At 42.3% G+C, this 14,198-nt stretch overlaps 1 protein-coding gene across 1 annotated transcript in view; it reads left to right on the top strand.

The window, feature by feature from the left end:
* The window catches only part of DCP2 (decapping mRNA 2), a 164,199-nt gene that overhangs the window by 120,946 nt on the left and 29,055 nt on the right, over positions 1-14,198 (top strand). Inside the window, exon 6 of the mRNA XM_080268805.1 lies at positions 4,251-4,513. Within this exon, the coding sequence (XP_080124931.1) occupies positions 4,251-4,513 (263 nt within the window). The remainder of the gene's footprint in view (positions 1-4,250; positions 4,514-14,198) is intronic.

The following is a 14,198-nucleotide window of genomic DNA, read 5'->3' as shown; positions in this document are numbered from 1 at the left end:
CAGCCTTATCTACTTAACTGGCAAAGAATAAAGCAAAAATGCAAATGACTGGGAAGACTCAATAATTAACGCAATGGGTACGGCGACTTCCCAGGAGTGAATAAAATCGTCTGGTGTTACCAAGAATAAAGTACTAAATAGAGTTAAGTACTCTGTGGATTAATAAAGCAAAAATTCACTTTGCTAAACTAACGGTAAACACCAGTAAGCTTGTGCCTATAAACTTTAATGATAAATACCTAAATATGAACGAGTGAGTATTATCTCATGAATAGCTTTAGAGCTAGGGGTTAATATCCTGGAATGAGGTCGCCAGTTGTCACGGGGTTTTTAAAATAAATGCAATTATTAAAGGATAATGTTCAATAATATTGAAGAGCAGGGACAATGAACTGTCTTGCTAAATCAAGCAATGATTACTTAATATCGGCTCGCTTTGCCGATTCTCTCAGAACGAGAATTTATAAACTTTCTCAACAGTACACAGCAGAGACTAATTACTCACAATTGCTGTTTATTAGTACTGTTAGCCTCTGGAGAAAGTGACTTCACCCCTGACAACAAATAACTAATACTTTTATTAATATTGACTTCACCCCTGACAACAAATAACTAATACTTTTATTAATATCAGGTTCTTGCTGATGCGTAACTCCTAGAAGGCACAACAGATTTTAAGCTTAATACAACAAGACTGGCCTAAGTACCAGTTATGCATAGCAAAGCGTTTATGCAAGCTAGGAGCTATAAGGGAAATAAGCTTAATTATTGAGAAATGAAACACGAGTTTACATTACATTAAGCTCAAAGAAAAAGAACTGTTAAATTTATTGATTACAAAGAAATAAATTTAACGTTACATTTCAAAATGAATTCAAAATAATGAGATCGCTCTCACTCACTCACTCAAAAGCTAAATTCTTACGCCTAGGAAAAAAACATGCTTCGCAGCCGGCCGGCATGTGAGGAAAACAGCACACTTAATTAAACTCTTAAGTCTAGGAAAACGAAAAGGAAATACTGGTCAATTTAGCGTATCACCAAGGAAGGGTGGGAGCCTGGAGAACTGTAGTCTAGTGGAGTCTGGGTGCTAGATGACTTCTCTCACTCTCACTGCTGGAGCACAGAACCACACTCTGTCGCGACAGACAAAAGACTGAATTCAAATACGGGCCAGCCGAGAGAAGGCATGGCCAACGGTTGAGACAAGCAGGGGTGAACAATAAAGAAACAATAACATCGCTCAGTAGAGCACTTAATGACGTGCATTAGATCGGTCACTTTTGAAACAGTGATGAATGTTTTGAAAAGTATACCACCAAAATGGAGAGAGAAACGGTTAACCGAACGATACACAGTGAGTTTTCCACTAATAGTTCGTGGTTTCTCACAAAAGGAAAATGTCGCGAATTTGATTCGTGACAGAAATACTACGGAGAGATTTTTTACCTTTTGTGCCAGGGCACTAGCAGCAAGAGAGAGAGAAGAGAGAGGTATATGTGAGCAAGAGAAGGGAGGTGAAGAGATTGGTGAAGGAAAGTAGAAAGAAAGTGGATGAAGAGTTTGGGAGGAATCTGAGTGTAAAATGGAGGGAGAGTAAGAAATTGTTCTGGAAGGAGATAAAGAAAGACAGTGTGAAAGGGGAAATACTAGAGGAGTGAAAGATGGGAATAATAGATTGTTGGTGGAGAAGAGAGAGAAATTGAGGAGATGGAAGGAGCGCTTCGAGGATTTGTTGAACGTAGAGTGTGAGTGTGAGAGCAGTGCGAGTATATGTGGTTGGGGAATGGCTGGGAGAAGAAGAGATGAGAGGAGGGAGGAAGAGATCAATAGGGCAGAAGTATTGGAAGCAATGAAGGAGATCAAGATGGGAAAGGCCCCAGGAATTGATGGAGTGTGTGGTGAAATGCTGAAGAATGGGGGTGAGATTGTTGTGGAGTGGATATGGAAGTTGTGTAGATTGGCTTGGGAAGAGGGAAGAGTTCCAGAGGTCTGGAAGTCAGGTATAATTGTTCCTAAATACAAAGGAAAAGGGGTATTTGCCTTCTTAGTGTGAGTAGGAAAATTTATGGTAGAATACTCATTGATAGGGTTAGGCATATAACAGGAGCTAGTTGTAGAAGGACAAGGGGGATTTAGGAAAGGAAAAGGGTGTGTAGATTAGATATTTGTTTTAAGATGTTTAGTGGAGAAGTATCTAGAGAAGGGAAAGAAAGTGTATGCTGCCTTCATGGACTTAGATAAAGCTTATGACAGAGTAGATAGACAAGGTATGTGGAAGGTACTAAGAATATATGGAGTGGAGGGGAAAGTGTTGAGTGCTGTGAAGAATATGTATGAAGGAGCTAGGGCTATGGTGCGAGTGGATGGTGAGCTGAGAGTTCTTTGATCTCAATGTGGGACTGAAAAAGAAATGTGTGATATCTCCATGGCTGCTTAATATATACATGGATGGGGTTATAAAGGAGGTGCAAGGTAGAGCAGTGGATGTGGGGGTGGCCCTAATGAATAAAGGTGAGATGTGAAAGATTCCGGTGTTGCTGTATGCTGATGATACAGTATTGTTGATTGAAGATGAATGGGAGTAGCAAGGTTTGGTGAATGAATTTGGGACAGTGTGTAGGAAGAGGAATCTGAAAGTTAATATAAACAAGAGTAAAGTTATGGTGTTTGAGAGGAATGAAGACAGAATGCACAGTGAGGTTGGATGGTGAGGATATGGAGAATGTGAGTGCATTCATATACTTGGGTAGTGTGATGAGTAAGGATGGAACTTTTGGGGATGAAGTGCTTGAAAGGGTACAGCAGGGAAGGAAGGTTGTTGGTTCACTGAAAGCAATGATGAGGAATAGGAAGGTAAGTATGGAAGTTAAGAAGTCACTGCATGATGGTATTGTCATCCCTACCCTGACATATGGAAGTGAGGCATGGACCTTGCTAGAGGGGAAGAAGTCAAGAGTGAGAGCAGTGGAAATGAGTTACTTGAGAGGAGCATGTGGAGTGACATGGAGGGACAGGTTGACGAATGAAAAAATGAAGGGACGTTGTGGGGTGGATGTGGATGTGGTTGAGGAAATTAGGGGAAATACACTGAGGTGGTTTGGACGTGGGAAGAGAATGGAGAATGAAAGACTGACTTAGGGGGTGTATGTAAGTGAAGTGGAAGGAGGGGAAGACCGAGGATTAGGTGAAGGGATGGAGTGGAGAGGTATATGAGGGAAGGGGGAGTGAGTGGGGGGAGAGGGTAGTCAAATGGTCGGTGACAGAGCAGCTTGGAGGCATTTTGTCTGCGGCCACCCTTTGCAGGATTAGGGCGTCGGGCTATAGATAGATCGATAGATTTTTTTTCATGTACATTTTGACATGTGGTTAGCAAGCAGATAACTGTCATTGTAAATGTTTTTTCCTGTACTTTCCTTTGTTATCAATGCCTTATTAAGTTAGTTATTTTGTTTAATCTTCCAGTGCATTTTCTGCCTCTCTCATCAGATGTGCAGTGATTTTATTATTAGTTATTTTGTTTAATCTTCCAGTGCATTTTCTGCCTCTCCCATCAGATGTTCAATGATTTCCATAATAAGTGACTGCATATAGATTTATTGATTCACAAATATCTATACTCACACTAATTTTACTACTATAACCATCCACTCACTCGATGTAGTGCTGCTTTGGGTGTCGGCCTTTTCCTCTCTTCCTTCCTTCCTCTTTTGCCTTTTTTTTTTCTTAATTCTTCCCTCTTCTGCCTACGGGTGACTTTACACTCCCTGTTTTGGCTTTATTTCCATCACTCTTTCCTCTTCATTCTGTCTGTGGGTGACTCTACACTGAGTGACAAGCCAAATGGTGTCTTGTACACCAGAAAACCATTTATTACGTTGGGTGGTAACCATATAACCAAATTATGGTGCCTGGTGGTTTAGTGGGTAATTAAGGTGCTCCAGTTGGATTGAGCTGGTGCAGGTTTATATCCAAGGGGTGGTTGGGTTTATTGCTCACATAGTGCCACTCAAGGATGAGTAAGGCTCGTCACTCTCATCTTAAATGTCAAGACCAACTTGCCTAGCCCTGGGCTTCTATGCTGCTAATGGGGCAGGATGATATATAGATAGATAGAAACCATCAGGGTACACACTGTGTTTTAATCACGGAATTTTCTATCCCCTAACAAATAATTTATGTTTGGTGTTGACAGTATTCACCTTTGTAGACATGCTGTTTATTCAGGACTGTATTTTGCTTGATATCAGGTTCTGGAAGAAACTGGCTATGACATCAGTCCTCTTCTGGATCCTAACCTCTACCTTGAGACATCCATTGGTGAGCAGTTTGTGCGTTTATACATCATCCCAGGAGTTCCCACCACTACACAGTTTCTCCCACGCACCAAGGGGGAGATCAAGCAGCTCAAGTGGTTCCCAATTAACCAGCTCCCATCACACAAAAATGACCGAACCTTCAACAAGACAAATGGATCCACCAATATGTTTTATATGGTCATGCCCTTTGTCAAGTAAGTGGCATTGATATGAGCAGTTATAAGACTTCTATAGCACTGTAGTATATCAGGCTAACCCTATTTCTATGAGGGCACTCTCCCTTTGAATTGATAAAACAGTTCACCAGTAGCAAGAATATAATAAAGGTGCCATATTATTGAAGGATATAATTGTTTCTAACCTTTTCACAGTAGGGAGCCTTTATGAAGCTAAGTATAAACTATCTTCTAGTGGTAATGAGAACGAGTACTGTTCTGAAAAGAGAGACACCTCGAGTCCCTGGAAGCTGAAATGTTTTCATCATATTTGTTTTTGTGTTTATATTGTGATCTTTATCTGATGTTTTTCTCCTGAAATTTTTGGTAAAAATTTCCATCATTCTGCAATGTTTTTTGGACAACAGTCAAAAATTATCTTGGCAAAGTTTGGTCTTCAGCCAAAATAATGAGCTGAATACTTTCATATTTTCAGTATTTTCCACCTGTCGCATATTTCTTTGTGTGTGCTGTGCTCAGGTTCTCACCACCTGCTTAAGTGTGGGAAAGGGTTGTGGTGATGAGGATGTGGCACTTTTACAAACTGAGTGAGTGATTAACTCCATCAGCCCAAAGACATCATAATTAGTTCTTCTTGTTTGTACAGTAGCAGATTAATTGATTTATTTGAAGAGAATTTTCAAACTGAGAGGTCAATCCCTTCATTACTACTACAGTCCTTCCCACCTTGTATACAGTATGTCTGGTATTAGCTTTAGTAAAGTGAAAAATGTTATTGTTGTGAAGGGGTTAGAAAATTTTCAGATCATCAGGAAGTAATGGGTAATTACCATGTATGCTTTAATGTATTGTACACTCTGTTTACTCTTCATATATATATATATATATATATATATATATATACAGTACCCTCGCGTCCAACACACGTTTGTCCAGCACGATTCGCGTCCAGCACGGAGAGCAAAAAATTAGTACGATTTAATACAATTTAATTACTGTAACATGGGGGTAGGGGGGTTTCAAGAATACTCCCCCAGTATCCCTGCTTGTCGTATGAGGCGACTAAAAGGGTTGGTGGTGGGTTAGTGCCCCACCCCGTAAAAAGAACTAACTAAAAAAGCAAATAAAGCGCCTCGGACCCGGACGGACCATACGTTGACGACTAAGGAACGGACAAAGGACATTCTGAGAGTAGGAACGTGGAATGTGAGAGGAGTGAATGATGAAGTGAAAGAGAGAGAGATTGTCCAGGTGCTTGAGGATGCAAAAGTGGATATATGTGGATTGACTGAAACTAAATGGAAAGGTGAAAGGATGAGAGAATGGGAATACGGTGTAGGTATATGTGCGGGAGTCAGTGAGAATGAGAGGGCAAGAGAGGGAGTATGTCTGATGATCAGCAAGAAGTGGAAGGAGAATATAAGAGAGTATGGAACAGTGGGTGCAAGGATTGTATGGGTGAGGATGAAAGTAGGTATACAAGCATGGGCGATTGTATGTGTGTATGCTCCAACAGAGGATCAAGTGGCAAGAGTGAAAGATGAGTTTTGGGCGAGAGTAGAAGCATGTATGGACAAGTTTGAGAGGAGCGAGAGAGTGCTGTTGATTGGAGACATGAATGGCAAAGTCGGGAATGTACGAGTGGATGGAGTGGTTGGTCAGTGGGGTGTGCCAGCGGAAGTAGATGGGAATGGTAGTGCTTTGGTGGACATCTGTGCTGGTAAGGGGTTGGCAATAGCCAACACCTACTTTCGTCATAAGATGATCCACCAGTATACATGGAGAGTAATGAGGAGGATGGATGGTGAACTTGTTGAACGAAAGGCAATGATAGACTACGTGTGTGTGGATGAGCGAATGAGAAGACAAGTGTTGGATGCAAGGGTGTGGAGAGGGTGGGGGAATGGAGTCTCGGACCATCACTTAGTGATGGCCAAGGTAGAGCTGCAAAGAAAGTGGTTGAGGAGGCGAAGGCGAAGACAGGAGGAAGCAGCTCCTGTGAGAAGAGTGGAGAAATTGCAAGATAGTGAGAAGAGGACAGAGTATAAGAGCATAGTGGAAGAAAGACTGGGAAGGTATGAGCTAGAGCAGATGGAAGGGGTGGAAGACGTATGTAAGATATTCACGGAAGAGATAAGCGCAGCGTGTGAGGCGGTTTGTGGAGTGAGGAGGAGATGCAAGGGTGTGCAAGGAACAGCATGGTGGAATGATGAGGTGAAACGAGCTGTGGAACAAAAGAAGAAGGCATATGGTGAATGGTTGGCGAGTAGAGGTAGGGGAGAAGATGAGAGAGAGAAGAGAGAGGTATATGTGAGCAGGAGAAGGGAGGTTAAGAGACTGGTGAAGGAGAGTAAGAAGAAAGTGGATGAAGAGTTTGGGAGGAATCTGAGTGTGAAATGGAGGGAGAGTAAGAAATTGTTTTGGAAGGAGGTAAAGAAAGTAAGGCAGTGTGAAAGGGGAAATAGTAGGGGAGTGAAAGATAGGAATAATAGATTGTTGGTGGAGAAGAGAGAGAAATTGAGGAGATGGAAGGAGCACTTTGAGGATTTGTTGAATGTAGAGAGTGAGAGCAGTGTGAGTATAAGTGGTTGGGGAATGGCTGGGAGAAGAAGAGATGAGAGGAGGGAGGAAGAGATCAGTAGGTCAGAAGTAGTGGAAGCGATGAAGAAGATTAAGCTGGGAAAGGCCCCAGGAATTGATGGAGTGTGTGGTGAAATGCTTAGGTATGGGGGTGAGATTGTTGTGGAGTGGATATGGAAGTTGTGTAGATTGGCTTGGGAAGAGGGAAGGGTTCCAGAGGACTGGAAATCAGGTATAATTGTTCCTCTGTACAAAGGAAAAGGGAGAGAGAAGTATGTGGTAACCATAGGGGTATTTGCCTTCTTAGTGTGACTGGTAAAATATATGGTAGAATACTCATTGATAGGGTTAGGCATATGACAGAGGAGCTAGTTGGAGAAGAACAAGGGGGATTTAGGAAGGGAAAAGGGTGTGTAGATCAGATATTTGTTCTAAGATGTTTAGTGGAAAAGTATCTAGAGAAGGGAAGGAAAGTGTACGCTGCCTTCATGGACTTGGAGAAAGCTTATGACAGAATAGATAGGAAAGGTATGTGGAAGGTATTAAGAATATATGGAGTGGAGGGGAAATTGTTGAGTGCTGTGAAGAGTATGTACGAGGGAGCTAGGGCTACGGTGCGAGTGGATGGTGAGCTGAGTGAGTTCTTTGATCTCAATGTGGGACTGAAACAGGGGTGTGTAATGTCTCCATGGCTGTTTAATATATATATGGATGGGGTCGTAAAGGAGGTACAAGGTAGGGCAGTGGATGTGGGGGTGGCCCTAATGAATGAGGGTGAGATTTGGAAGCTTCCGGTGTTGCTGTTTGCTGATGATACAGTATTGTTGAGTGAAGATGAATGAGAGTTGCAAGGTTTGGTGAATGAATTTGGGACAGTGTGTAGGAGGAGGAAGCTGAAAGTTAATGTAAACAAAAGTAAAGTTATGGTGTTTGAGAGGAATGAAGTCACAGAGTGTGCAGTGAGGTTGGATGGTGAGGATATGGAGAATGTGAGTGCATTCAAGTACTTGGGTAGTGTGATGAGTAAGGATGGAACTTTGGGGGATGAAGTACGTGAAAGGGTACAGCAGGGAAGGAAGGCTGTTGGCACACTGAAAGCAGTGATGAGAAATAGGGAGGTGAGTATGGAAGTTAAGAAGTCACTGCATGATGGTATTGTGATCCCTACCCTGACGTATGGAAGCGAGGCGTGGACCTTGCAAGAGGGGAACAAGTCAAGAGTGAGAGCAGTGGAAATGAGTTACTTGAGAGGAGCATGTGGAGTGACATGGAGGGACAGGTTGACGAATGAAGAAGTGAAGGAACGTTGTGGGGTAGATGTGGATGTGGTTGAAAAGATTAGGAGAAATACACTGAGGTGGTTTGGACATGTGGAGAGGATGGAGAATGAAAGACTGACTAAGAGGGTGTATGTAGGTGAGGTGGAGGGAGGGAGAGGGAGGGGTAGACCGAGGATGAGGTGGAGGGATGGAGTTGAGAGGTATGTGAGGGAGGGGGGGGTGAGTTGGGGGGAGGGGAGTCAAATGGTGGGTGACAGAGTGACTTGGAGGCGTTTTGTCTGCGGCCACCCTTTGCGGGATTAGGGCGTCGGGCTATAGATAGATAGATAGAACATGGGTGCATTAGCGTAACACGCACGGAGCTCCGAGAAGTGGGCGAAATCCGCAGAGTTCGCCTCTAGCACGATCACCCCCAGTCCAGCACAGTCATACTGGACGTTCCTGTGATGCTGACAGCAAATCAAAACTTATGATCAAGTTGCCTCCTCCACCCGCTATCGTGACGTGATCGTGATGTCGCCCAATCAAAAATGCTTCTGCTCTCACGTGATGTTTTGTTTAAATTTCTCCCGCCACAGTGTCACTCAGTCGTATAATTCACATTGGAAGGTGCTTTTTTCTCGCTTCATTTTCTGCCCATGCTACTGGATTTTATCCTGTTCACGATACCTAGGAAGCCTTCTGAGAACCCCAAGAAGCGGCGGCACCTCCCTCAGGCTACCAAGCTAGAAATCATTGAGAGGAAGAAGAAAAGGGAGAGGAAAGTGGACATCCCCAAGGCCTACGACGTGAAAGAAGCCAGTGTGAGGACCATAATAATAAACCAAGACAAGATCCTGGCAGCAGTGTAGGCTTACGGAGTGCTAGGACAGGCAGAAGCAGGACCTTCCATGGATGTGGATGAGGATAGTGATTCTGAGTGTGATTTCGCAGGATTTATGAGGGAGGTTGAGGAGGAGCAGCAGCCATTACCCGCTCGTGACGCCAGCAGCCATCCCAGTAGGACTACCTACAGCCTCGGATACCACCTTCCATTCCCAGCAAGCCCACCAACACTATCCTAAAAGGTTAGTTATCATTCATAATACAGCACCATTTATTATAATTACAGTAGTACCAATATATGTAAAGGTATATGGTAGGTATTTAGGGTGACTTTTCCTAGGGTTGCTGACATAATTCATTTTTCCCCATAAGCTCTGTTGTTTGTCCAACACGTTTTTGGTCCAACACGGGACCTGTGCATGACAATATTACCGTGTTGGATGCGAGGGTACTGTATATATATACTGTATATATTAAAACGTCGATACAACGGATTTCAATAGATCGGAATTCGCTTTTATCGGAATCAAGGAGCTGCCGGACAAAATTCTTATATATCGGAGAATGTCCCATAAAGCCAGAAGCAGTCAGGACTGCATGACCACTTCATCTATGTTCACCACAGTAAGTTAAATAAAAGACATGTTTATCAGTGCACAGTATAGTATGATTATATATATATTATACCATTTGATTACTGTAGTCACTCAGTGTAGTCACCCACAGGCAGAAGGAAAAGGAAAGAATGAAGGAAAGAAAGACAGAAGAGGAAGTGCACAGTCACCTGTAGGCGAAGGACAAGGAAAGAATGAAGGATAGAAAGACAGAAGAGGAGGGAAGGAAAGAAGGATGGAAGAGAGGAAAGGGCAGACACCCGAGAGCAGCAATATATCGAGTGAGTGGATGGTGAGTGCCCCCACCTACCACTACACCAGGAAACCATTTACTACACTGAGCGGTAACCATATAACCAAATTTTGGCACCTGGTGGTTTAGTGGGTAATTATTACGCTCCAGTTGGATTGAGCTGGTGAAGGTTTATATCCAAGGGATGGTTGGGGTTGATTGCTCATGTAATGCCACTCAGGGATGAGTGAGGCTGGTCACTCTCATCTTAAACGTCGGGACCAACTGGCTAGCCCCGGGCTCCTACGCTCCTTTTGGGGCAATGTAGGATTGGGTGATGGATGGATGGATTACTGTAGTGAATATATAGTACAGTACAGTACTGCAATGGTAGTGAAAACAGTTTAAAAACTGTTGGTGCGATCTGGACTAGTGCCTGATACTGTATATCGGAAAAAGTCCAGATTAGCTGGGGGAAGTCCGGATGCCACTTTTATCAGAATTTTGCTTTTTTCAGAATAGTTTGGGCTCCAATTAGTCTGATATAGTGAGATTTTACTGTGTGTGTGTGTATACATATACTGTATATATATATATATATACTGTATATATATATATATACGAAGGGTGATCAGAAAGTAATGACAGTTCGTGATATAACATGAAAACCTTGAATGATGGGAGGTAGGGGAGCAAGGAGAGTGCAGAGTTGCCTGTCCTTACGAGTTTGAACTTGTCGCCGTATGCCTGACTTTTCTTGTTTTATTGTTGTGAGTGAATGCTTCACTCTTGTTTTTGCTCTCTGGCCAGAAACATGGATTACTTGAAAGAAGGCTGCAGGTTCTACATTTTTACGAGGTGGAAACTCGGAAAGAAAGCAACAGAGATTTGAGGGGAATTATTACAAGTTTATCCAGACACTACTCCTTCCCTGGAAACTGTTTCCCGCTGGATTCGTGCTTTCACAGCAGGAAAAACTGAATTGAAAGATGAACAACGCTCTGGACGCCCCCGGACATCCGTGACCGAAGCAACAACTGTCCGTGCACGGTCCATCATTGACGAGGATCCAACTGTAACTCTTAGGTTCTTAGCCTTGGAGCTTGATATCAGTTATGGGAGTGCATATGACATCGTGCATGAACAATTACACCTGAGGAAGAAGTGTTGTCGATGGATACCCCATTTGTTGACTGATGAGCAAAAGGCTGAACGGGTGAGGATTTGTCGTGTCTGGCTTGCTGAATTTGAACCAAATGGTCCAAAACGGTTCTCAGATGTTGCTACTGGAGATGAGTGTTGGATTTCATTCTTCACAACCCGTGACAAGCAGTCAAACATGGTGTGGTTGGGCGATGAAGACCCTCGACCTCAGATTTTGAAGGAAGGATTTCGCATCCAGAAGCGCCTTTTCACCATCTTTTTCAATTCTCAAGGACCAATATGCTTGGATGTGATGCCTGAAAAGTCCACTATCACAGCCCAATACTACACAGACCAGGTTCTTCCACAAGTCTTGGAACACAAGGCCAACACCGCACCAACCCGCCGTTGGTCTCGCCTTTTGCTGCACCACGACAATGCTGCACCCCACAAAGCTCGCCTCACTATGCAGTACCTGGAACAACAAGGTATAACTCTGCTCCCTCACCCACCCTACTCCCCTGACCTGGCTCCCTGTGACTTTTGGTTGTTTCCAAAAATTAAATCTGCCATCGCTGGGAAGCAATTTCATCGCATCCAAGACTAAGCACGGACCGTCAATTCAGAACTCCGAAGTATACCGTCTTCAGAGTACCACGCTTGCTTCATGAAGTGGAGAAAGAGAATGGAATGCTGCATAGAGGTTGGAGGGGAGTACTTTGAAGGAATGTGAGTCATAGTTTGATAGTTCTTCATGCTAATAAAAGTTTATGGACTCACTGTCATTTCTTTCTAATCACCCCTCGTATATATACAGTACACCCTCATTATCGATGGGGGTTAGGTACCTAAGATACCTGTCGATGCCTAAAACCGTCGATACTGATTTTCGTTTGGTCAGGTACCCTCTTGTTCATATATTTTGGTATCCCTTCAATCACTCGTATGTAATATGCAATTTAGTTTTAGTGTTTCTTAGAAATAAATTAGTTAGGCAATTGAAAAACTGAATATCATAATAAAACTCTTATAATAAGTAAATAATTATGATAAAAATAGCATAATCTCTGATGTTGATGCATAGTGGTTGTACACTGGACCTCAACTTGTAATGGCTGCCGCATTGTCACTTCTCTCTCCACCTACACCTCACTCCATCTAAAAATAAAAGGCGAAAACAGCAGTTGTAGCCATCCATACGTTTACATAACCATGTTAAAAAAAAAAAAAAAAAAAAAAAAAAAACGAAAGCAGCAGTGGTGGTCATTCATACGTTCTAATAACTAAGAGTGTGAGGCAAGTGTTATGCTGACTCGATCAGCTGTTTTCATTGATCTTCACAACACACGCGTGGTGCTGCTAGCTCGTACCAGAGAGACCACGCTATCCCCTTCACTTTCATTCTCAAGAGCTTCATTTCATTCTTGTATTCCATTTTTTCCCAGACCTAAATTTTCACGACTGTATGGTAGTTTATGGTATCAAAGATGAATCTTATCCTAGCTTATGCTAGGATCTTCTTTTAGGAAAATTCAACTCTCCTTATGCTTATATAATTCATATTTAACCCATACAGCGTCGCGGTGGTATATATACCACCTGAGCTCCCAGTGACTAGAGCGTCGCGGTGGTATATATACCACCTCATATTCGCACACTTGTAGTAAGTCTTTACATGTCGTGACAGTGTGAACGCGACCTTCTGTGAACACCATTGTTTCATTCCACTGTCTCACTGTACAACCTGACCCCTCCAGGCCTCCCTTACCCCCTCCTTGGCCTACCTAGGCCATCACTCTGAATTGAGCTTTTACGCTGTCAAGATGTCTCAAGCTCGTCGTTCCGGTCTCTCCCAAGAAGAAATAGACAAAGCTCTAGACGATACTGTATCGTCTAAGATGAGTGAAAGTGTGGTATATGCTGATAGCTATGCATCATTAGTGGATAGTGATAGTGAGGATGAGTACAGTATTTACGTTGTCATGTTTATCATTATTATTTATCACAATAAGTACATTTTTTGAATAGTATACTGTACTTCAAGCGTTTTGGTTGTTTATGTAAGCATTGAATACGAAAATGTAAGCCTAGAATTGTCATAACTGCATTTTTATTTTCCCCCACCAAATATACGTAAAATCTCTGAAGTCTACGGGATGGGAATGAAAAGTAAGCATTCTTATATACGAAAAAAAAAAGTATTTCCTTGTGGATTTGAGTGACGATCTGTGAAACTCATGTTTTTTTTTGTTTTTTTTACCTATTTATTAGTATTCCTTTTTTCCAAATACCTTACTTTTCTGTTACAGTAACTTTTCTCTAATTTCTATACCTTTCATCTGCATTTTATGTTACATTTTTATGCCTACAATATATAATATATCAAGCTATGTATATTTTGTGAATAGTTTAGTCTATTGTAAGTATTTTGGTATCTTAGACATGTGTAGTAAATGGATAAGGCTTACGAAAATCGTTGTTGACTAGCCGCGACCGAATTACGTAAGGGCTGTAAAACTCTATGGGGGGAAAAAACGTAATTTTCGGCAATGCCAGACATGGGAAAAAAAAACAATCTTCGAGTTGAAAACGAACGTTTTCATGAATGAAACTCATATTTTTTCAGCATTTCTGACCCATCTAGCCAATAAAACTTTTTTCCATAGTCCCACACTGGGCGTGTACATATAAGCCAAATCGGCCGACGCTGTACGGGTTAATCTCAGCTTAACTTTTGCAAGAAGTGTCCTTTATTGACAAAAAATCCAACTCTTCTTTATAACAAATTCTATATCTTAAACAGTAATCTATTACAAAATAAAAATGTAATTCTGCTCACCATTCTATTTATTGTAGTGCTGTCAGTTTTTGGAGACTGGTCTGAAGAAGTGCTCAATTTTGTCCATCCTCATAGATCGCTGAATCTCCACGTAGGGCATCATGGCACTTTGCAGCAACTTCTTCGTTTTAAGTGACCTCTCAAGCAATGGATCTATCTCAAACAGACGATCAGTGAGGGCCCTTGTCAT

This window comes from Coenobita brevimanus, chromosome 29 (genome assembly GCF_032717465.1).
Source record: "Coenobita brevimanus isolate Jiangsu-jjx chromosome 29, ASM3271746v2, whole genome shotgun sequence".
NCBI classification, from domain to species: domain Eukaryota; kingdom Metazoa; phylum Arthropoda; class Malacostraca; order Decapoda; family Coenobitidae; genus Coenobita; species Coenobita brevimanus.
The sequence above is the reverse complement of the archived record's forward strand: the minus strand, read 5'-3'. Positions and strand labels throughout refer to the sequence as shown.